This window comes from Heptranchias perlo, chromosome 22 (genome assembly GCF_035084215.1).
Source record: "Heptranchias perlo isolate sHepPer1 chromosome 22, sHepPer1.hap1, whole genome shotgun sequence".
Taxonomy (NCBI): Eukaryota; Metazoa; Chordata; class Chondrichthyes; order Hexanchiformes; family Hexanchidae; genus Heptranchias; species Heptranchias perlo.
This window is the reverse complement of record NC_090346.1, coordinates 41,573,163-41,596,858: the sequence shown is the minus strand read 5'-3', so window position 1 is coordinate 41,596,858 and position 23,696 is coordinate 41,573,163. Positions and strand designations below refer to the sequence as shown.

At 41.7% G+C, this 23,696-nt stretch overlaps 1 protein-coding gene across 1 annotated transcript; it reads right to left on the bottom strand.

Annotated features, from left to right (window-relative positions):
* Positions 1-8,350: 8,350 nt before the first annotated feature.
* nubp2 (nucleotide binding protein 2 (MinD homolog, E. coli)) lies at positions 8,351-23,561 on the bottom strand. Its single transcript, XM_068003373.1, has 7 exons — positions 23,460-23,561; positions 17,991-18,103; positions 15,667-15,865; positions 14,028-14,182; positions 12,058-12,168; positions 11,408-11,477; positions 8,351-8,710 (listed from the first exon to the last, which is right to left on the bottom strand). Exons 1-7 carry the CDS (start codon positions 23,473-23,475, stop codon positions 8,556-8,558), a joined length of 819 nt encoding a protein of 272 aa, XP_067859474.1. The 5' UTR covers positions 23,476-23,561; the 3' UTR covers positions 8,351-8,555.
* Positions 23,562-23,696: the final 135 nt, after the last annotated feature.

Sequence of the window (23,696 nt, the reverse complement as noted above, 5' to 3'; positions counted from 1 at the left end):
CATCAAGTGCAACATGGGTTCCTGCAATCATCATATGCATATTGTTCAAGGAGCAATGCCATGGTATTTTACCTTTTCCAGATGCAATTTGCATTTGTAACTAATTATGACTATGCCAAATGAAATATTAAGCCTTTTGGTTATGGAATCAAGGCTAGATATGCCCATTTGGTTTGGAACCCAATGTTCCCAGTGTAATTTGCTAATGATAGGATGTTTCTTTCTGGCTTAGTGAACATATACAAATAAGCTTATCATAATTGTTTCTGCAAGCAAAGCTTGACTGATCGTGTTAAAACAACAATAACTGCACTAACCTGAGCATTGGGTTGCGAAAACTTAGTAAACGCTCTATACTTTGAAACAAAGTATTCACAGAAATCAGAAATTGCTACTGCCAACACCAGAGCTAATTCATTATTATTTTACTTGTTAGGAAAGCAGAAACACAGTGGGAACTGGTGGTGGAGGAGGAGGGAGTAGCTTTAGTAGGAATACAAGGGACAAAATTCCTGCCTTTGCTAATTTTACAAAATAAGTATGAGTAAAAAGTGATATTTGGCTTCTATTAAATTTACCCCAAATTAGATTTACTTCCCAGTAATACCTAGGGGAAATTATGGATTAATTTATTTCAGAAAATTGACTCAATATTTTTATTCAAGTCTACACTTACATGAAAATTAATGGATCAGGAATTTTGGCCCCCATTACTATTTTAGATAACAGAATTATCTTTTATGCCCTAATTATGGAGCTTGCATTTGTTTTGAAACAAACTTTGCTGTATGTTCTGAATTAAAAGGCAAACAGTAAAGCATTCAGACCATGAACCTATCTTGTCAGAAAAACTAAGATCTAGAATCTCTAGACTACTTATTTGTAGTTTTTAAAAAATTCGTTCACGGGATGTGGGCGTCGCTGGCGAGGCCAGCATTTATTGCCCATCAGTTTGACAGAGCTGAAGCAACTTGATTTGTCAGGAAACCTGTTGAGAGGCATAAAAGGGAACATCTTTGTGAAGCTGCAAAAGCTCCAGAAGCTTTATATGAGTTATAACCAGATCAGCACCATCGTACCTAGAGCTTTTATAGGAATGAAATCTCTCAGATGGTTAGACTTGTCCCATAATCGCCTTACTGTATTACATGAAGAAACATTCTCTGGACTCCTAAATCTACATGTGCTTCGGTTGCTCAACAATTCCATCACAGGGTTAAGGCACAGGACATTCAGAGAACTTCAGTTTCTGGAGGAACTCCAACTTGGGTACAACAAAATCAAAAGCCTTTCTGAAAACATATTTGATGGCTTAGTACAATTGGAAGTCCTCACTCTGAACAATAATCAGATTCAGGAGATCAAACCTGGGGTATTTGTTGGCCTTCGAGAAGGTGGTGGTGAGCCGCCTTCTTGAACCGCTGCAGTCCGTGTGGTGACGGTTCTCCCACAGTGCTGTTAGGAAGGGAGTTCCAGGATTTTGACCCAGCGACGATGAAGGAACGGCGATATATTTCCAAGTCGGGATGGTGTGTGACTTGGAGGGGAACGTGCAGGTGGTGTTGTTCCCATGCGCCTGCTGCTCTTGTCCTTCTAGGTGGTAGAGGTTGCGGGTTTGGGAGGTGCTGTCGAAGAAGCCTTGGCGAGTTGCTGCAGTGCATCCTGTGGATGGTACACACTGCAGCCACAGTGCGCCGATGGTGAAGGGAGTGAATGTTTAGGGTGATGGATGGGGTGCCAATCAAGCGGGCTGCTTTATCTTGGATGGTGTCGAGCTTCTTGAGTGTTGTTGGAGCTGCACTCATCCAGGCAAGTGGAGAGTATTCCATCACACTCCTGACTTGTGCCTTGTAGATGGTGGAAAGGCTTTGGGGAGTCAGGAGGTGAGTCACTCGCCGCAGAACACCCAGCCTCTGACCTGCTCTCGTAGCCACAGTATTTATATGGCTGGTCCAGTTCAGTTTCTGGTCAATGGTGACCCCCAGGATGTTGATGGTGGGGGATTCGGCGATGGTAATGCCGTTGAATGTCAAGGGGAGGTGGTTAGACTTTCTCTTATTGGAGATGGTCATTGCCTGGCACTTATCTGGTGCGAATATTACTTGCCACTTATGAGCCCAAGCCTGGATGTTGTCCAGGTCTTGCTGCATGCGGGCTCGGACTGCTTCATTATCTGAGGGGTTGCGAATGGAACTGAACACTGTGCAGTCATCAGCGAACATCCCCATTTCTGACCTTATGATGGAGGGAAGGTCATTGATGAAGCAGCTGAAGATGGTTGGGCCTAGGACACTGCCCTGAGGAACTCCTGCAGCAATGCCCTGGGGCTGAGATGATTGGCCTCCAACAACCACTACCATCTTCCTTTGTGCTAGGTATGACTCCAGCCACTGGAGAGTTTTCCCCCTGATTCCCATGGACTTCAATTTTACTAGGGCTCCTTGGTGCCACACTCGGTCAAATGCTGCCTTGATGTCAAGGGCAGTCACTCTCACCTCACCTCTGGAATTCAGCTCTTTTGTCCATGTTTGGACCAAGGCTGTAATGAGGTCTGGAGCCGAGTGGTCCTGGCGGAACCCAAACTGAGCATCGGTGAGCAGGTTATTGGTGAGTAAGTGCCGCTTGATAGCACTGTCGACGACACCTTCCATCACTTTGCTGATGATTGAGAGTAGACTGATGGGGCGGTAATTGGCCGGATTGGATTTGTCCTGCTTTTTGTGGATAGGACACACCTGGGCAATTTTCCACATTGTCGGGTAGATGCCAGTGTTGTAGCTGTACTGGAACAGCTTGGCTAGAGGTGCAGCTAGTTCTGGAGCACAAGACTTCAGCACTACAGCTGGGATGTTGTCGGGGCCCATAGCCTTTGCTGTATCCAGTGCACTCAGCCGTTTCTTGATATCACGTGGAGTGAATCGAATTGGCCGAAGACTGGCTTCCATGATGGTGGGGATATCGGGAGGAGGCTGAGATGGATCATCCACTCGGCACTTCTGGCTGAAGATGGTTGCAAACGCTTCAGCCTTGTCTTTTGCACTCACGTGCTGGACTCCGCCATCATTGAGAATGGGGATGTTTGCAGAGCCTCCTCCTCCCGTTAGTTGTTTAATTGTCCACCACCATTCACGACTGGATGTGGCAGGACTGCAGAGCTTTGATCTGATCCGTTGGTTGTGGAATCGCTTAGCTCTGTCTATAGCATGTTGCTTCCGCTGTTTAGCATGCATGTAGTCCTGAGTTGTAGCTTCACCAGGTTGGTACCTCATTTTTAGGTACGCCTGGTGCTGCTCCTGGCATGCTCTTCTACACTCCTCATTGAACCAGGGTTGATCCCCTGGCTTGTTGGTAATGGTAGAGTGAGGAATATGCCGGGCCATGAGGTTACAGATTGTGGTGGAATACAATTCTGCTGCTGCTGATGGCCCACAGCGCCTCATGGATGCCCAATTTTGAGCTGCTAGATCCGTTCTGAATCTATCCCATTTAGCACGGTGGTGGTGCCACACAACACGTTGGATGGTGTCCTCAGTGCGAAGACGGGACTTCATCTCCACGAGGATTGTGCGGTGGTCACTCCTACCAATACTGTCATGGACAGATGCATTTGCGACAGGGAGATTGGTGAGGACGAGGTCAAGTAAGTTTTTCCCTCGTGTTGGTTCGCTCACCACCTGCCGCAGGCCCAGTCTGGCAGCTATGTCCTTCAGGACTCGGCCAGCTCGGTCAGTAGTGGTGCTACCGAGCCACTCTTGGTGATGGACATTGAAGTCCCCCACCCAGAGTACATTTTGTGCCCTTGCGACCCTCAGTGCTTCCTCCAAGTGGTGCTCAACATGGAGGAGGACTGATTCATCAGCTGAGGGAGGACGGTAGGTGGTAATCAGCAGGAGGTTTCCTTGCCCATGTTTGACCTGATGCCATGAGATTTCATGGGGTCCAGAGTCAATGTTGAGGACTCCCAGGGCCACTCCCTCCTGACTGTATATCACTGTACCGCCACCTCTGGTGGGTCTGTCCTGCCGGTGGGACAGGACTTACCCAGGGATGGTGATGGAAGAGTCTGGGACGTTGGCTGAAAGATATGATTCTGCAGGTATTGCTATGTCAGGCTGTTGCTTGACTAGTCTGTGGGACAGCTCTCCCAATTTTGGCACAAGTCCCCAGATGTTAGTAAGGAGGACCTTGCAGGGTTGACTGGGCTTGGTATTTTGCCGTTGTCGTGTCCGGTGCCTAGTGGTCCGATGCCGGGTGGTCCGTCCGGTTTTATTCTTATTATGACTTTTCGTAGCGAGATTTTACAACTGAGTGGCTTGCTAGGCCATTTCAGAGGGCAATTAAGAATCAACCACATTGCTGTGGGTCTGGAGTCACATATAGGCCAGACCGGGTAAGGACGGCAGGTTTCCTTCCCTAAGGGACATTAGTGAACCAGATGGGTTTTTACGACAATCCGGTAGTTTCATGGCCATCATCACTGATACTAGTATTTTAATTCCAGATTTTTATTTAATTAATTGAATTTAATTAATTAATTGAATTTAAATTCGCCAGCTGCCGTGGCGGGATTTGAACTCATGACTCTGGATTTTAGTCCAGGTCTCTGGATTACTAGCCCAGTAACATAACCACTATGCTACCTACGGGATGTGGGCGTCACTGGCGAGGCCAGCATTTATTGCCCATCCCTAATTGCCCTTGAGAAGGTGGTGGTGAGCCGCCTTCTTGAACCGCTGCAGTCCGTGTGGTGACGGTTCTCCCACTGTGCTGTTAGGAAGGGAGTTCCAGGATTTTGACCCAGCGACAATGAAGGAACGGCGATATATTTCCAAGTCAGGATGGTGTGTGATGTGGAGATGCCGGTGATGGACTGGGGTTGACAATTGTAAACAATTTTACAACACCAAGTTATAGTCCAGCAATTTTATTTTAAATTCACAAGCTTTCGGAGACTTCCTCCTTCCTTCGGCGAACATTTACCTGAGGAAGGAGGAAGTCTCCGAAAGCTTGTGAATTTAAAATAAAATTGCTGGACTATAACTTGGTGTTGTAAAATTGTTTAGGATGGTGTGTAACTTGGAGGGGAACGTGCAGGTGGTGTTGTTCCCATGTACCTGCTGCTCTTGTCCTTCTAGGTGGTAGAAGTCGCGGGTTTGGGAGGTGCTGTCGAAGAAGCCTTGGCGAGTTGCTGCAGTGCATCCTGTGGATGGTGCACACTGCAGCCACAGTGCGCCGGTGGTGAAGGGAGTGAATGTTTAGGGTGGTGGATGGGGTGCCAATCAAGCGGGATGCTTTATCTTGGATGGTGTCGAGCTCCTGGAGTGTTGTTGGAGCTGCACTCATCCAGGCAAGTGGAGAGTATTCCATCACACTCCTGACTTGTGCCTTGTAGATGGTGGAAAGGCTTTGGGGAGTCAGGAGGTGAGTCACTCGCTGCAGAATACCCAGCCTCTGACCTGCTCTAGTAGCCATAGTATTTATATGGCTGGTCCAGTTAAGTTTCTGGTCAATGGTGACCCCCATGATGTTGATGGTGGGGGATTCGGCGATGGTAATGCCGTTGAATGTCAAGGGGAGGTGGTTAGACTCTCCCTTGTTGGAGATGGTCATTGCATGGCACTTATCTGGCACGAATGTTACTTGCCACTTATGAGCCCAAGCCTGGATGTTGTCCAGGTCTTGCTGCATGCGGGCTCGGACTGCTTCATTATTTGAGGGGTTGCGAATGGAACTGAACACTGTGCAGTCATCAGCGAACATCCCCATTTCTGACCTTATGATGGAGGGAAGGTCATTGATGAAGCAGCTGAAGATGGTTGGGCCTAGGACACTGCCCTGAGGAACATAAATCATATTCAACAATTCTGTTTAAAATTTGAACACATCTTATATACACTAGGTAATAAACAACACTCTGGTCATGGTCTGAATGTTTTGATGTTCGCCTTTTAATTCAAAACGTACAGCAAAGTTTGTTTCAAAACAAATGCAAGCTCCATAATTATTTCTATAATTTTTTGTGACAGTCTAAATCCCTCTTCCATCGCACTTATTTTTTCCTCATTTTTCCCCTGTTGTCTCCCTAAATCCCAATCTGAATAAGGAGGTCTAGGAGAGTAGCACAGCAATGACTCTCCTTTTGATTCCCCTCCATGTGGAGAAATACCCTTAGTTTCTATTCTTTGATTCTCCATAATGTCACAGCTAAAAAAAGCAGAATGTAGCATAGGAACTAGGTAGTGCTATTAATTAGCATACAGTCCTTTTCAGTTGTTTGAATTTGGCCCAGACTAATCAGGTAAAAACCTCCTCTGTCAGCCGTTAAAGGTTCCACTGCAAACAAAGTTTGGGTTGATCCCACAGCTTGATATTGTCTACAATTCACAAATTAAAAGTCTCACCCATTAAGAATTACTGAAGAAAATGGAAGTTCAATTGGAACTAGTGACGTTAGGGTAAAGGCATATTGCTGTGGCAGTTTAGAGGGAAGCTTTGTGTTTCACCTGGCTCTGCTGTACCTAATCTAGAAATTCTTACCCAGGACCTACATTCCTTACCTTAATGACGAGAAAAACCCTTCCTCCATAATATATCTAATGTAACTCAGGGGAAGAGAATCATAGATGCAAACATGTGTCCTGCCAACCCATGGCACAATGCAATAATGTTACAATGGCTGGGGAGTCTAGAACCAGAGATCACAGTCTCAGGATACGGGGCGTGCCATTTAAAACCAAGATGGGGAGAAATTTCTTCACTCAGAGGGTGGTGAACCTGTGGAATTCTCTACCACAGAATGCAATGGAGGCCAAGTCATTATATGTATTCAAGAAGGAGATAGATATATTTCTTAATGCTAAAGGGATATGGGGAAAAAGTGGGAACAGGGTACTGAGTTATACAATCAGCTATGATCATTTTGAATGGCAGAGCAGGCCCGAATGGCCGACTCTTGCTCCTATTTTCTATGTTTCTATGTATGGTTCCTAATGTGTACTAAGTACTCTGCACTTAGACTTTTAAAAAGTCATGGGAGAACCTAAGCCATCCAAAACAGATACCCTTCAGAACACTGGTAACAGAGTCATTCAGGCAGTTTAGCTGCACAGTCCAGCTTCAACGGAAATTTACATCCTGCACAGCAAAAATCAAAGTTGGAAATTTAACAGCATTCAGCAGTTGTTAAAAATGTTTACATTAGTGCTATTGTATAATTCCAGTTGTCCCAGAATTTCTCTGGTGATACTTAGTCCTTTATTTTCATCATTTTCGATTTCCCCTTCATCCACTTAGTCACAAGGGTGGAACAAGCCTTGCTGCATGGTCTATAAATTCTACTCCTTGGTTAAGCCCTTCCCTGTCAGAGGTCTGCATAAGTGTCTGCTTTTCCTCACTTGCAGATGACACAGCAAGTACAGCAAAACTTGCCTCCAAATGAAACCCCAAATGCAAATGAATCATAACTGGAACTCAAACTTCAGACTCCTAATTAGTCGTTCAGCACTAACATTTGTGTTACTGGGCTAACCCATGAGACAATTTTCCTATCACTCTCTCATAAGGCTGACTGCTTTTGTATTATTGAGCAATCTTATTTAGTCAACAAGTCTTATCTGAGATATAGTCAAATTAACAAGTTCTAGCTTTCTGCTGTATAGCATTAGTGGTACTACACATTTTAATCACTCATTAACACATGATGCTGTTGGTTTATTGTATAATTTATGCACACTATTCTGTTAGGTTTCTTGTGAATAAACTACTACTTTTAAGACTTCACAATTCAGAAGCAATCATTTTAACTTCTTTTCTAATTATAGTGACGGATACTAAAATTTATAGTATCATGACAATATTCACCAAAAGTGAATATCCCAGCTGCAAGTGGCGTTCTTAACAAGCAGAGATATTCACAGCGCTATCAACCAGACAATGTACTATTTCTGCAGATGCTCTAGTACTCAAGAAAGGTTTCAGTTTGTGGAAGTAATTATTGCAGTATTAAATGTAATTTTATATCTCTAGCCTCCTCTGATCTTTTAAAATCTGGGCTGATTCCTAACTAGCATGCTATGTTTTCAATTCCCAAAGTGTACAGTCATTTAAACTCACCATATTGGATCAACTCAGTTAGGCTGCCAGATGGAGCACTGTTCTGCAGGGTGTTCCACCTCAAGGAATTAAAACTAGTAAGGCCAGTTTTGCTCAGGCAGATAACCTCCTAAATTAGCTGCTCTTAGAGCAACAGTGCTGTGATTGGTTCACCTGAAACAGAATGTATGGCACTGCAAATATTCTTAGCTATAAAACGCAGCGAGTTGGGGATGTTCAAGCACATTCACAAAATAACTGGGTATAAAAGTTTTATTTTTAATTGCACATTTCAGTAGGTACAACAAAAAGGCATTATTGGTCCAGTATTTATAACAAGTATTTCCATTTCTGGAAGAAACAGTGATTATCGTATTCCTACATTTCTGGAGTGGGAGTCCTTTATGATTCCATTCCGCAATCCCCCATCCCAGCAGTCCAATACAAATACACAAGAAATGATCTCATGTGCGAAGTGCAGAAGATTCACTGTCACTGTTTAATATCTTCTTCACTATGTTATTAATGGCATCAAAGGTTGCGCTCTTTGGAAAGGCTTGGATGAAGTCTCTACCTTCTTCCAGACTATGCGCCAGCTGAGGATCTAGAGGAACACGCCCTAGGTAGGAGAAAATATAAACAGTGATTCTTCAAGAGCAAAGAGGAAAACTGCCACCTACAAGTCAGTTCAGTCTATGGCTCAATAAAGCCTTAACTAAAGCAAGCCACTATTAATAGTGATCAGCACTATTGCTGCTGCAAATGAAAAAAGGGGAAAAAAAATCCTACGGCCTTGAAATTACAATGCGAAATAATTGATTCGAACTTGTGTTTGTCTGAAATTGTCTGCATTTTAACATTTTCACTGGTTTAAAATAAATGGATTAAAGTCTCTATTAAAGTAGCAGAGAAAGAATTTCAGACAAACATGTTAGCAATTTATACCCATCATCCGCAGCATAATTTCAAGGCCAAAGTAAAGTTGCAGAATCTTGCAGTGACACATTCAACAATTTGATTTGTTTCAAAAAAATTCATATAAATATCAAACATGAACATTACAAAATGGACCAGCACTGCAGACCCCAGCTTTTCTTTTCATCTGAGTATCACCACCATAAGGCAGAAATGTCAAAATGAAAACCATTTAAAGTGGCACACAAAGTACAGGGCCTTTAAAGAGGTTCACTTCATTGATACTACTAAGGATTTTTAAAAAAGGCCTGGGAAATCTAGTGATCTCTCATGGAGTTGCTAACAGGTTAAAAATTGTCACTTTCTCTTCATACAACAATCTGCTCATTTCCCACATTATAATGTTATTTATACGTCTTTGTCTGTTTCTGTTAAATGCTTTGCCTCTGTCCGTCTGCACGGTTGAGGAATGTTCCCTCATCTCTGTATCCGTCTGTCTGTCTCAAAGTCTTTCTCGCTCTCTCCAAGTCTGACCCATCTATCTTCTGTATGCCTGCCACAGTTAAGGCAGAAAATGCAGCACTGAGGGGCGCTGAAAGGTGAGGTCTGACAAAAAAAAATTGGGAAAACACAGTGCATGCACTGAGCTCTCAGTCATGCATGCGTGGAAGTATGGAAAACATTGCGACCTAAAGCCCATTTATGGAAGCGAAGCATAAAGTCAACCCAAAGACCTGGAGAGAAAGGGAATCTAAAACTTGGATCCAAAAATTTAATTCAAATTGGTCAGATCAGCAGACATTACATGGGGGAGGGGAGGGAGGTCACTCCAATGATGCAGACCTACAGAAGGAACTAGATAAAATCTGCACATGGGTGAAACATTGACAGATGAAATTGAACTAATCAAGTACAAGACTGTGCACAAATTAAAAATGGCCAACATATGAACCCTATGAATGTTGTTTGACCAGCTACGGGTGATGTTGAAAGAGATCAAGGAATGTTAATAGCAATTAACATGTTCAGTCAGCAGAAGCAGCAAAATAGAAAGCTGAGGAGCTTTCACTCGTCTCTGTCCCAGTCTTTCCCACTTTCTCCAGATCTGACCCAACTGTAAAATAGCTGCATTATACTGCTAAATCAATGGAGTAGGTTGGAGGCAATCATGCTGAAACTATGCAGTACTCTAGTCAGACTCAGAGTATGTTGTCTGGTTTTGGTCACCGAGACTCAGGGGAAACATTCAGGGTAGTAAATGGAAAAGCCATGCAACTGATCCCTAATTTCAGAGGACTGAATGACAAAGAAACATTGGGGAACTCATGCTCTACAGCTTTGAAAGGACAGCATTGAGAGTGGACCTTATAAAAGTATACAAGGTATTAAAGGCATAGAAAAGACAAATCTGAAGCACTACTAAAGGCATGTCCTCAATGTAGAACAATTGGACACAGTTTCAAACTGGAGAAAAACAAATACAGGACTAATATCGAAATGTTTGGTACACCAAAAAAAAGTGATTAACACTCCGAATGGACTTCCAGCAGTATAGTAATGTTTGGAATTGGAAAACCTTGGAGTCATTTAAGAGATAGTTGAATGCTGTAATTTATTGGGGGGGGGGGTTGGAAATTTTTATCTAGATGGGTTAAATGGGTTTCCGTATCTGTGACCTTGCTTTAGAGTCATAGAGTCATAGAGTTATACAGCACGGATAGAGGCCCTTCGGCCCATCGTGTCCGCGCCGGCCATCAGCCCTGCCTACTCTAATCCCATATTCCAGCATTTGGTCCGTAGCCTTGTATGCTATGGCATTTCAAGTGCTCATCCAAATGCTTCTTGAATGTTGTGAGGGTTCCTGCCTCCACAACCCTTTCAGACAGTGAGTTCCAGACTCCAACCACCCTCTGGGTGAAAAAGTTCTTTCTCAAATCCCCTCTAAACCTCCCGCCTTTTACCTTGAATCTATGTCCCCTTGTTATAGAACCCTCAACGAAGGGAAAAAGCTCCTTAGTATCCATCCTATCTGTGCCCCTCATATGCACGTGAAATTTGAGTCATTCACTAAAAAGCAACCATCACCACGCCGCATGTCCTACAACATGCCTTGTACAAAGCTTTTATAGAGTGAGTTACAATTTTTAGAACAGGTATGACACTACACACTCACAGACTGAAATATTAGCAAAATTATAAATTTCTTTTTCTCAATGATGTTCCTCAAAATGAACACAAGACATGCCATACATTGATTACAAAAAGGTATTTTAACAGATTATATTTTGAAAAGAAATCCTTTTATTACATAAATGTGGTCAAGATGGTTGGCTGAGATGAATTAAATTCAAGCACTCACAAAAGTGATGAATGACTCTAAAGGCCACTTTAGGATGCTCACCTAAAAATGGAACCCCAGACTGCTGGGCAAGTGCTTCTCCCCCTCCTCTGGAAAATACATTAGTGCATTCCTGAAAAACAATAATCATTTATTGAAGTCAAGAATCTGAAACAGCACCATTATATTCCTTTCCAAGTCATTACAGCCTTGAGACTTGTATTAAATTGTGTTTAATTAGAACAGGTATTACCATTACTCAAGCAGGGATACACTCTTTGTAACATCACATCAATTACTATTTAACTTCTCATGATTCAAGTGGAAGTCAGCCACAGATGCACATTTTGTTTAGCTCACTAGTGATATCATGGTTTAAAAACAACACACAAACTGCAGTCTAACATTTCAATAGATTAGATGATCAAAGATTTTTCATTAACATTTAAGAGTTAAGGAAATTGTGCAGGTAGAAGCATATTTTCACTCCTAGCCAAGATTAATGGGATGAAAGTCTCCATTCATTTAAACCCATCAAGCCTTTCAAATGTTTGACAGTTGTAATAAAATGTTACATTACAATGTCTATTAATATGGACAATATCAGCAACTAGCCCAGGTTTTTAAACCTGTAAAAGTTTTTTCACTTAATCAAAGTGCTCTAACAAACCCTCAGTTAGCATAGTTCAAAAAGCTTTCAATTTTATACTCACCGAACAGTTAGGGCAAACAAAGCCACTCATGTTTTCAATTATTCCCACCACTGGTAACCCAGTTTTCTTGCAGAACGTCAATTCTCTTCTTACATCTCCTATTGACACTGCCTATAAATAAAACCAAAAAGTTTAGAAACCGTATTCATCCAAAGCACTCAGTTGTTTTTTTTTTTAAATCCTTTATTGGTCAACATTCATGGTCTAGTGTGACTAATGACCTCTTGGGCAAGGTAGCGTAGATTGATCACTGCTCACAGAATCATAATCCAGAAGCTTTCAGGAGAGATGGAATTTTTTTATCCCCAAGTAGAAAAGAGATAAAACAAAACAGGAAATAGTGATTAGGCAATGCCAAGCTTGAGTTTTTAAAAGCCATAAGATTGTGGGAGGATAGGAGTTCAATAGTTTTGAGGTTCAGTGAAGGAATGAATTACAGTATGACGTTGTAGCTTGATTTCAACAGAGGATGTGGGAAGAAGAGTCTGTAAGATGGCACATATACAGCTTAGAGAGGGAGGAAATTTCAGAGGAGCACTGACTAGACCAGTATCAGTGAAATAGGGAGAAACAATAAAGTTTGCAACAAAGAGGCACTGGGAGGTGAGAAATGAGAGAGGAATTGTCTGTCAGATGACAAGGAACAGATGCTAGAGGGTAAGGAAACAGCATTTTCAAAAATAAAGTTGCATTTAGCAGCTCCAATACCGTTTTATAGACGTTACGAACAGAAATAAAGATGACTTGGGATGCCTGAACCTGATCTCAACGCCAAGTATAGAATATTTTCTGAGACACAGAAAGACAACAGCATTGATTGAATCATGGTGCAGCACCAGGTTCGATAAAAGGAGAACAGGGAGGTACAAAACCATCAGTACCAGCTAGAATATCACTTACTGCATTCGCACAGACAGAAGAGTAAAAACGGCAGTTAGACTGAGGAAAAGCAGCAAAGAGATTCTCAAATATTATCCCAGTTGGTGGAATTATAATGCTAAACAAGAACGGACCTGGTTTACAAAATTAAAGTTAACACCAATGCTACCACTTGAAATTTAAACAGGATCAAAAGAACAGTAGAATCTTCGCAATGTCCATTGCTGACACTAGAGGGCAATCCTAACAAACACTACAGCTAAGACTATTTGCCACCCACCCATGGGCACCCCTGTAGCATCACACTAAACAGAAACAGCCATTTATAGTAGTATCTAACTTAAATCTAACTTTGTTAATATCATAATCACTCAAAAAGGTAAGAGAAACTCCTCTTGCTTTATGTTACTCCAGTGTGTGCTTTGTATGAAATGGAGCAATGCAAGGCTTCATGAAAAACCCCAGGAAAAGGGGTATTTCTGAACCAAAAAATGTAACTTTAAATTGGGGAACTGCTTCATTAGCAAGTATTTATCACCTTCAATCAGCCACGGGCTTGGTATAATATAGTACTATATGTAAAGATCACTGTACTTTGTCAAAGAGATATTGGGCCAAAACACCCACAAGGTTTTTGGTGCATCTGAGGCGCTATCAGCACAGGCCGAGCAGATTTTGGGTGAGCACACCATGGCTTCATATCAGAATTTCCCTGCCAGCCTTATGAATAGAAATTTGGCTCTGTTCAGTCTCTCCTACAACAGCTCCAGCTGAAACCAGAACTCTGTGTCCATAACTGAAAGAACAGGATCTACATGCCATTACTCATGACAAATATCAACAAAGTCTGTCATCGGGGATCCTAGTTCAAACACGCTTTGTAAATTTTCCACAATATGGACAGGGCTGCTTGGAATATAAAATGCACATTTAGCTAGGACAGAATACAGTGTGTCGTGATTTAAAGCATCCAAATACCTAATTATTAAAACAATTAATCTACAGAATATTCAACTATCAACATTTATTGGCCTGGTACACAGACAAACTTTAAAAAACAACACAGCAGCTTAATTCCTCATTAAATGCACCTGAGGTGTTGTAACCAAAAGAGCTCCATCAGGTTTATGCCGGCGAAGGCACTCCACGACAGAGATGTGTTCATCAGAGGTCCCAGGCGGAGTGTCTACAATGAGATAGTCGAGTTCTCCCCAGGCCACATCAGAAATGAACTGCTTGATAAGAGCTAAGTGGGGGAGAAAAAGTTTTTAGAAGTCTAAAACAAACACAAGAAAATTTAGTTTGTTTATAAATTCAGAGGTCAATTAAAAGTCTCACAGTTCTAGCTTGAGTTCTATGTTCATAAACTAGTTTTAGTAGTCTATTGGATCAAACATCTGGTTGCAAGTTTAAGTCCCAGGGTTACACATCACTCAACTGCACCTCTCTCAGTTAGAGGAGGTCTACTTTATACAACCCAAAGAAAATGCACCACCCCTTTCTGGGCCTTTTATAAGACTGACCTGAAATCTGTACTTTAAAAAGGACTATTTAAATAAATACCCCAAGCCATCAGGGACCACATTTCCTACTAATTGAAGAAAGGAAATTCTAAGTTCAAGTCTCAAATGTATTTTTCTATATGCTAATCAATCCCCCATGGCATTGCACACAGATATTCAAGACCAAGTGTGGTCTCCAGGTGAAGTGGGGTTAGAGGCTGTGGTAATTGACGAGGGTCAATTGACACGGGTCAATTGACACAGACATAATTCAGTCCCCATTTTAAAGTGATACTTATATTTTTTTGTACTTTCATTCTATTATTTTTATATTTCCATTATAAACTGCCATGCCCACATTTATAATGGAAACAGCCTATATAAACTTGTCAATCTGGAATTACACCCCTCCTGCCAGTGGAAGAAATTAGCAGGAAGTGCACACAGACATAAGGGCCCTGAAATTCTATTCTACTGGTCTCCTGCTGCAATTCATGCCATTTACACCATTTCCCTGGGTGTTACACCGGTTTCCCACTTGAGTTACACCAGGAGACTGATAGAACCTGTGGAATTTCAGGGCCTGGATCATATCTTTGCTCATACTAAGTTGGAGAATGTGGCATTTTGTAACAGGAGCATTACACCATGTAACACAGAATGTATTATTTTGCTGCTGAGGTGCAGTTGTGTTAAACTTGGCCTATGCCTTTAAAGATAAAATCTAACTTCTGTCTGCACAGGATCAATTACCGTTGAACAAAGTTTGCAGATTAGCAAGTATTTGTAAACTTCTGGCAGAAAAATAAAACATTATGAAATGACTGCCGTACTCTTTTTTCTTAAAAAGACTGGATATTCTTAAGTGCAATGTTTGAAGTGCAACAGACGTGCACCAGTCCCAACACACATTTTTATGACCAACTATGCTGGTATAGAAATATCAGTCTCAAGTAAAGCTTTGAGCTTCAGGGAAGCACCTGTACCACCAATTCAGATCCCCTGCTTGAATTTTATTACAATTAAACATTTTCTATTTATCTCTACACAGCAAGATCAAAAATCAATTTCTCGTCAAAATTGTCAGCTGTAACCTGTGCACTATATGAAAAAGTCACCAACATGCTGAAGGAATGTTCCAGACAGTGAAAAATTACATTTAATTAATTATTGATGAACCACAGCACAAGATACTTCTGTTGTGTGTGTTAAAGTAATATGACCTCACCTGTTTTCTTTGGCCCTCTCCAAATCACAGCTTCATCTGGAGTCTCCAAGAGAAAGCCTATTGACATCAAGCACATTGTTTTATCTTTGTCTACATAAACTGGTACCCAACCAGCATCGCATTGGTGTACAGCACTATTCAGAACATTCAGCATCCGAGGGATGCTGGGACCACAGAGATCAATGTCCAGAATTCCAACCTAAAATAAAAGCAATTCAGCAATAAATTAAACGAGCAACTGAAAGGACTTTAATTTACATTGCGTCTAAAGCACAAAAACAGGCCATTTGGCCCAACTGGTCTATGCCAGCGTTTATGCTGCACAAGAGTCTCCTCCCACTCCTCTTCATCTAACCCTATCAGCACACTCTTCTATTCCTTTCTCCCACATATGCTTATCTAGCTTCCCCTTAAATACAGCTATGCTATTTGCCTCAACTGCTCCTTGTGGTAGCACGTTCCACATTCTTACCACTCTTTGGGTAAAGAAGTTTCCCCTGAATTCCCTATTGGATTTATTAGTGCCTATCTTATATTTAGGACCTCTAGTTTTGGACTTCCCCACAAGTGGATACATTTTCTCTACATCTATCCTATCAAACCCTTTCATTATCTTAAAGACCTTTATCAAGTCACCCCTCAGCCTTTGCTTTTCTAGAGAAAACAGCCTGTTCAGCCTTTCCTGATAAGTATATCTTCTCAGTTCTGGTATCATTCTTGTGAATCTTTTTCGCACCTTCTCCAATGCCTCTATATACTTTTTTATAATATGGAGACCAGAACTGTGCACAGTACTCCAAGTGTGGTCTAACCAAGGTTCTATAGAGTCCACAGATACTAAAACCTAGAGGAATTGGTCATTGTTGGAAAAAGAGTCAACCTTAGAATGGAGCTTGTCATTTATTATTAAATGCAGTGAATATTTTGATTACATACCTTCAACTTTTTCACAAAATTAAAACTTCTTTATGTATTACAGAATCAATGGGTCTCAAAAAAATCTCAGTCACTCTGCTATAGTGTGTTAAAATGCAAGCTGCATTAAACATGGAACAGCAAGGAATTCAAAGTTATTTGATTTTGTTAACTAATCTTGAAATGTTGTTTGCAAGTCAAAGGATACTTTGCCCACTCCCAGGTCTTGTGTGCAGTTCTGGGTACTCCATTATATGAAGAATATTAGAACCCTGCATTGGGTACAGCAGGGATTAACTAGAATGATACCAAGAGTAGAGGTTACTAGGGGTATGAGGAAACTAGGGGTTTTATCACTGGAATAGAGAAGGCTAAATGAGGGGAAAAGATCAATTAGAGGTTTTCAAAATTATTCAAGGATTTCAGAGAGTACATAGTGAAAAATTATTACTCATTCAAATCAGGCTCAAGATTTACAGAAAAAAGAGGGAAGCTAGAATTTTTTTCAGAGCATTATTGGAATATGGAATGTTTTACCATAAGTAGCTATTGAGACAGAAACTAAATTTAAAAGTGAATTGGATAAGCATTTGGAAAGAACACAAAAGGATTCTAACATTTGTATTCTTTTCTTTTTGAATTTACATTTTTTTTTAAATAAGTTTTTTTAAAAATAAGTATTTTAAACATTTAATTTTTTCTTAGTTATGTCCCACTTTCTTTTCCCTCTGATGAGATTTAAAGCAAATTTGACAAAAACAAAAATTTTAGATTGCTTCTGCCAGCAAATCAGAAATGCTCTGGCAACAGTGACCTGGAAGTATTTCATGGTGGCAAACTACGTAGTTGCACTGTAGACTGCTGGAACAAAGGATTGCCTTAAACATTGTAATTTTCAACAGTGAGTTCTTTGTTTCAATTAGACTGGTCTCGAGGTGCTGAACAATCTTGCATACGCCCTAGTTGATTGCTCAGGAACAGGTTTAGGAAGCAGTTGTGTGCCCTAATGGTTGGGGAATACTGTATGATGTGGAACAAAGTTCAGAAGAAAACAGCTTCAAAAATAGTGCCAGTGACTTTATAAGTTATATTTTAGAAAGAGCTGGAAGATTAGACTAGAGTTAATACCTCTGGCGCAGAGCTGGCAGTTGCATAGGCACGATGAGCAGAAAAGGCTTAAACTTCTTTAATTTGGATTTGTTTCTTTTGTTACCATCACCAGGTTTTGCACGGCCGTTTCTTTTCTGCCGTCATGTTTTGCCCTTAATGGACTCAGCATTGAGATTATCATGTGACAGAAAAGGGACCTTTTAAAAAAACTAATACCCTTCATATATAACGACATATGATCATTTTTGTTGAGCATTAGTAGAATATTCGACATCTTATCTACATTTGTTTTATCTTACCTTTTTCCCTGCATTCCTCAGTGCAAGTGCTAACTCTGTTGTTATGGTGCTTTTCCCAACTCCTCCTTTGCCAGAAAGAACCAGAAGGATGTGATCAACAGAGGCTAGGTTATCTTTGTAAATAAGAGATAAAGTACATTATTAAAATCAAGTACATTTTAGCAAATTAAACAGATCAAGACGCAGCCGAACTTAGGGGAAGAATAAGTATGGGCCAAGTCCAATGGTTTCAAAATACTGAGGTCCTTATATATTTCACAACTGCTGTACTACTGGGTTTCTGTTGCTAGAGCTGTTCAGACTCATATCCAGGCAAGAGATCCCACTCTCATGGCAGAGAATTTGCACTGATTTATGTCACCTTACTCCATATGTCCTAAGGATTTCATACAAATATTTTAAGTAGATCCTCATGTCTTTCTTCCTCCAAGTTTGTTTTTAAATATAGACCTACACAGCTATTGAAAAAAAGGATACTGAAGGTATGGAAGTAAGTAACACCACTCAACAAGTTCCTATACAGTACTCTTTACATCTTGTTCAGATTTTTATTTTGCCACCTCAATTTTCTCCCTTCCTCCCCTGAAGATGGTAACTCTTACTAGGGTATTGGAAAACTTGTGGTACCTTGTTCAAGTAGAAAGTCAGAGAATCATAGAAAATTTAAGGCACAGAGAGAGGCCATTTGGCCCATCATGTTCGCGCCAGCCAAAAATGAGCCACCCAGACTAATCCCACTTTCCAGCACTTGGTCCATAGCCTTGTGGGTCACAGCACTTCAGGTGCACATCCAGGTACTTTTTAAATGAGTTGAGGGTTTCTGCCTCCACCATCCTTTCAGGTAGTGAGTTCCAGATCCCTACCTCCTCTGTTCCGAAGAGAACAACCCAGCCTATCCAATCTTTCCTCATAGCTAAAATTCTAACAAGCCACAGGACACGGAGTGCTCTTTGACTTTGGGGAGTATCACAACCAAAATTAATATTCACATTCATGCTAAACCTTTATATAACACTGGTTAGGCCTCAGCTGGAGTATTGTGTTCAATTCTGGGTACCACAATTTAGGAAGGATGTCAAGGCCTTAGAGAGGGTGCAGAAGAGATTGACTAGAATGGTACCAGGGATTAGGGACTTCAGTTATGTGGAGAGATGGGAGAAGCTGGTGTTGTTCTCCTTAGAACAGAGATGATTAAGGGTAGATTTGATAGAGGTGTTCAAAATCAGGAACGGTTTTAATAGAGTAAATAAGGAGAAACTGTTTCCCATGGCAGAAGAGTCAGTAACCAGAGGACACAGATTTAAGGTGATCGGCAAAAGAGCCAGAAGCAACATGAGCAAACATTTTTTTTAATGCAGCGAGTTGTAATGATCTGGACTGCACTGCCTGAAAGGGTGGTGGAAACAGATTCAATAGGGAATTAGATAAATACTCGAAGGGAGAAAAATGTTCAGGGCTACGGGGAAAGAGCAGGGGAATGGGACTAATTGAATAGCTCTTTCAGAGCTGCTACTGGCACAATGGGCCAAATGGCTTCCTCCTTGTAATTATTGCAGTTTTAAGTAATTGTATTGCTGTACCTATGATACTATGAACTTCTACCCATGGTTGTTGGATAGCAATCTGAAGCTGGTATCTTGACTGACTTCAGCCCACTTTTGCCGAAATGCACTGCAGCACACTGTGCCCCCTTGTACAGATCAGTGATTCAACCTGGAACCTTCCTGGACTACACAGCTCAGTACTATACAATGCACATACACACTAAACAATCAGGACTGCCAGCTTGCTTGATCTTATACTTCTGGCACAGAGTAAGCTACTAAAATTGTGTACATTTAACAGCAGCTCGATTAGTGTTTAGCTGAGAATTTTCAAATGCAAAACAGTCGCAGCATTCTACATCTCATAGCAGAAGATTATCACTAACTGTAATGAACAAGATATAAAGGATATTATGAAGAAATAGGGAATAGGATTTATAATCTGAGCCTCAGAATTCACAGCAAGATGCAGAAAAATGCTCCACATTAAAGCAGAATTATCTTCAGGTGTTTTGTTTACAAGCAATACAATTACTTAAAACTGCAATAATTACTTCCAATGTATTGCTTCCAAATGATAGTATCAGGATCAAAATGATATTTGGTTTTCTCCCTCCCCAAACAGGAATTAAATCTACTGCTTTTTTTGTTTTACAAAGACAGTGCTCCTCTAAATTATAAAAAAAGATATTCATTTACAATTAAATTATCCTTTTGCACCCACTTTAAAAAAATCCCTCTCCTCTTCTGATAGTGCTGATTCTTGACTGGGTACACTCCGCAGATGCTGGTGCTGTACTCCCTTTGGTATCTCAGCTAAATTATCATTTTTCACACATGGACACAGTCAGCATCGGCAAGCTGTTTAACTGAAGGGAATATCGCAGTGAAGCTCTATCCCGTTCTCATCCAACATCCACACCAGTGTTCTTTCAGCAGGAGTGACTAGGTAGCAATGAGAAGCAGGAATAATAGCCAATTTATCCCTCCTTAACTCAGGGGCACCATGAATAACTGAAGCACCACAACTACTTGCCCCAGCAAGGATCAGCATGAATCAGTAGTGGAATAACAACTTGAAGTCATATTGTACCTTTAACACAGTAAAATGTCTCAAGGCACGTCACAGGAGTGTTATCAAACACCCAGGACTTCCAGAAATAGAAACAGAAAATGCTGGGAATATACATCAGGTCTGTCATAGAAACATCAAAAATAGGAGCAGGAGTAGGCCATTCGGCCCTTCGAGCCTGCTCCACCATTCAATATGATCACGGCTGATCCTCTATCTCAATACCACATTCCCGCACTCTCCCGCACTGATAAACATAATTTAATAGGACAAAGTCAGCATGGCTTTACGTAGGGGAAGTCATGTCTGACAAATTTGCTTGAGTTCTTTGAGGATATAACGTATAGGGTGGATAAAGGGGAACCAGTGGACGTAGTGTATTTGGACTTCCAGAAGGCATTCGACAAGGTGCCACATAAAAGATTATTGCTCAAGATAAAGAATCACTGAATTGGGGGTAATATTCTGGCATGGGTGGAGGATTGGTTATCTAACAGGAAGCAGAGAGTTGGGGTAAACGGTACATTCTCGGACTGGCAACCTGTAGCCAGTGGTGTTCCGCAGGGGTCGGTGCTGGGTCCCCAACTCTTTACAATCTATATTAATGATTTGGAGGAGGGGACCGGGTGTAACATATCAAAGTTTGCAGATGATACAAAGATGGGAGGGAAAGTAGAGAGTGAGGACGACATAAAAAACCTACAAGGGGATATAGACAGGCTGGGTGAGTGGGCGGAGATTTGGCAGATGCAATACAATATTGGAAAATGTGAGGTTATGCACTTTGGCAGGAAAAATCAGAGAGCAAGTTATTATCTTAATGGCGAGAAACTGGAAAGTACTGCAGTACAAAGGGATCTGGGGGTCCTCGTGCAAGAAAATCAAAACGTTAGTTTGCAGGTGATCAAGAAGGCCAACGGAATGTTGGCTTTTATTGCTCGGGGGATAGAATATAAAAACAGAGAGGTATTGCTGCAGTTATATAAGGTATTGGTGAGACCGCACCTGGAATACTACATACGGTTTTGGTCTCCATACTTAAGAAAAGACATACTTGCTCTCGAGGCAGTACAAAGAAGGTTCACTCGGTTAATCCCGGGGATGAGGGGGTGGACATATGAGGAGAGGTTGAGTAGATTGGGACTCTACTCATTGGAGTTCAGAAGAATGAGAGGCGATCTTATTGAAACACATAAGATTGTGAAGGGGCTTGATCGGGTGGATGCGGTAAGGATGTTCGCAAGGATGGGTGAAACTAGAACTAGGGGGCATAATCTTAGAATAAGGGGCTGCTCTTTCAAAACTGAGATGAGGAGAAACTTCTTCACTCAGAGGGTAGTAGGTCTGTGGAATTTGCTGCCCCAGGAAGCTACATCATTAAATAAATTTAAAACAGAAATAGACAGTTTCCTAGAAGTAAAGGGAATTAGGGGTTACAGGGAGCGGGCAGGAAATTAGACATGAATTTAGATTTGAGGTTAGGATCAGATCAGCCATGATTTTATTGAATGGCAGAGCAGGCTCGAGGGGCCGATTGGCCTACTCCTGCTCCTATTTCTTATGTTCTTATGTTCCCCATACCCCCTTGATGCCTTTTTTGTCTAGAAATCTATCTAGCTCCTTCTTAAATATATTCAGTGACTTAGCCTCCACTGCCTTCTGTGGTAGAGAATTCTGTCAGTATCTGTGAAGAGAAAAGACAAGCTAACATTCAGGTGTATACCCTGCCTCAGAACCTAAAACTAGAAGCCCCTTTGTAGGAGAAAAAAAAGGAAAGGGTGGGAAGGAAAAGAGATTACAAATATTCCAATCCCCAAGAAGAAAATAATAGGTTGAATGACCTACAAACTTAATAGAAAAGCAGGAACACATTAGTTGACTTAAAAGATCTCACTGAGGCAATGCAAAAGGCTTTAAGGACAAAAGAACCTACAAATAGCAGCAAGTGAAAAGCATGGGAAAATCCACAAGGAAAAAGCCACAAAAATGGGGAACAGAATTGAAAAAAAAAAATACTGGAAGTCTGAAACAAAACTAAGACATGTTGGCCCCTACACAATAGAGCTATCAGTCCTAAACAGGAAAAAAAGCCAACAGGCTGAGTGCAGAACCCCCCAACAAGGCCAAGTTCCGATGGAGGCTTTACAACCAAAGTGTCAACCCACCTCCTCCAGGTACTGACAGTACCACTAAACACCAAAGCACCACTTCCTAAAAAGAAAATGAGGGCATAGTTAAGATCAAAAGTTACTAAAGTTAATGTTCATATCAGAAGGCTTCAGAATGCCCAGGGGAGAGATGAGACACTGTTCCTGAAGGTTGCGTTGAGCTTGGTTGGAGCAGTGTAAGAGCGATCAGAGTTGGAATGGGAGAGACGTTAAAGACGTATAATAGTTACGGCGAAACTCACGCCCAAAATTCCTCAACCTTAGGCCGCGTATGTGATTTGCGCGTGTCGCTGGGCCCAAATAGGCAGGAAATTCCAGGCCATGGTGAGTTTGACTTTTCCCTTGGGCTGTTTATTTACGCTGATTTACGTCCAATTTTTACGTTCGGGGGGGGGGGGGCGGTTCATTACTTAGGGCACCAAGATTCGTTCATTTAAAATGACATATTTAAAAACCACCATTTCGTTAACTGAGAGGAGCCCGCTGGCCAGTGTATTGGGACTTTACATTACCCCCTCACCGACACCAGCCCTCCGCATCTACTTATAAAACCCCAAAATATAACTGGATCGGATTCAGTCAGGTGCGTCTATCCTTTCCGCGGCAGTGGTATCCGGTCTCACCCCAAGCGCACCTCACTTTCACCACAGGGCGCTTATCACCCAGACCCGTGAAGCTTTATTACCTTCCACGGCCTCCATGTTGTTCACTTCCAGTCAACGTCCAGCGCATCACGTGACGTGGCGTCGCGTCCGCGTCCACGTTCCCGCGTGCACTTTTTTTTTCAAACAATTCCCACCTTAAAAAGCGCGCGAACGCAGCTGTCCCGCGCCCGCGCCCGCGCAGATCGCATCAACTTGAAAAGGGTCAACGATTGACGTGCGCATTGTCCACTCATTGAAGAGATTGTCATGACGTTTGG

Bases quoted from the DNA above. Each gene is read 5' to 3' on its own strand.
- nubp2 (XM_068003373.1), bottom strand. The intron at 12,169-14,027 runs GTGCATTTAATG...TTTTATTTATAG, and splicing joins TTTTGGTTACAACACCTCAG to GCAGTGTCAATAGGAGATGT. The intron at 8,711-11,407 runs GTGAGCATCCTA...TCTCCTACCTAG, and splicing joins GTCTGGGGTTCCATTTTTAG to GGCGTGTTCCTCTAGATCCT.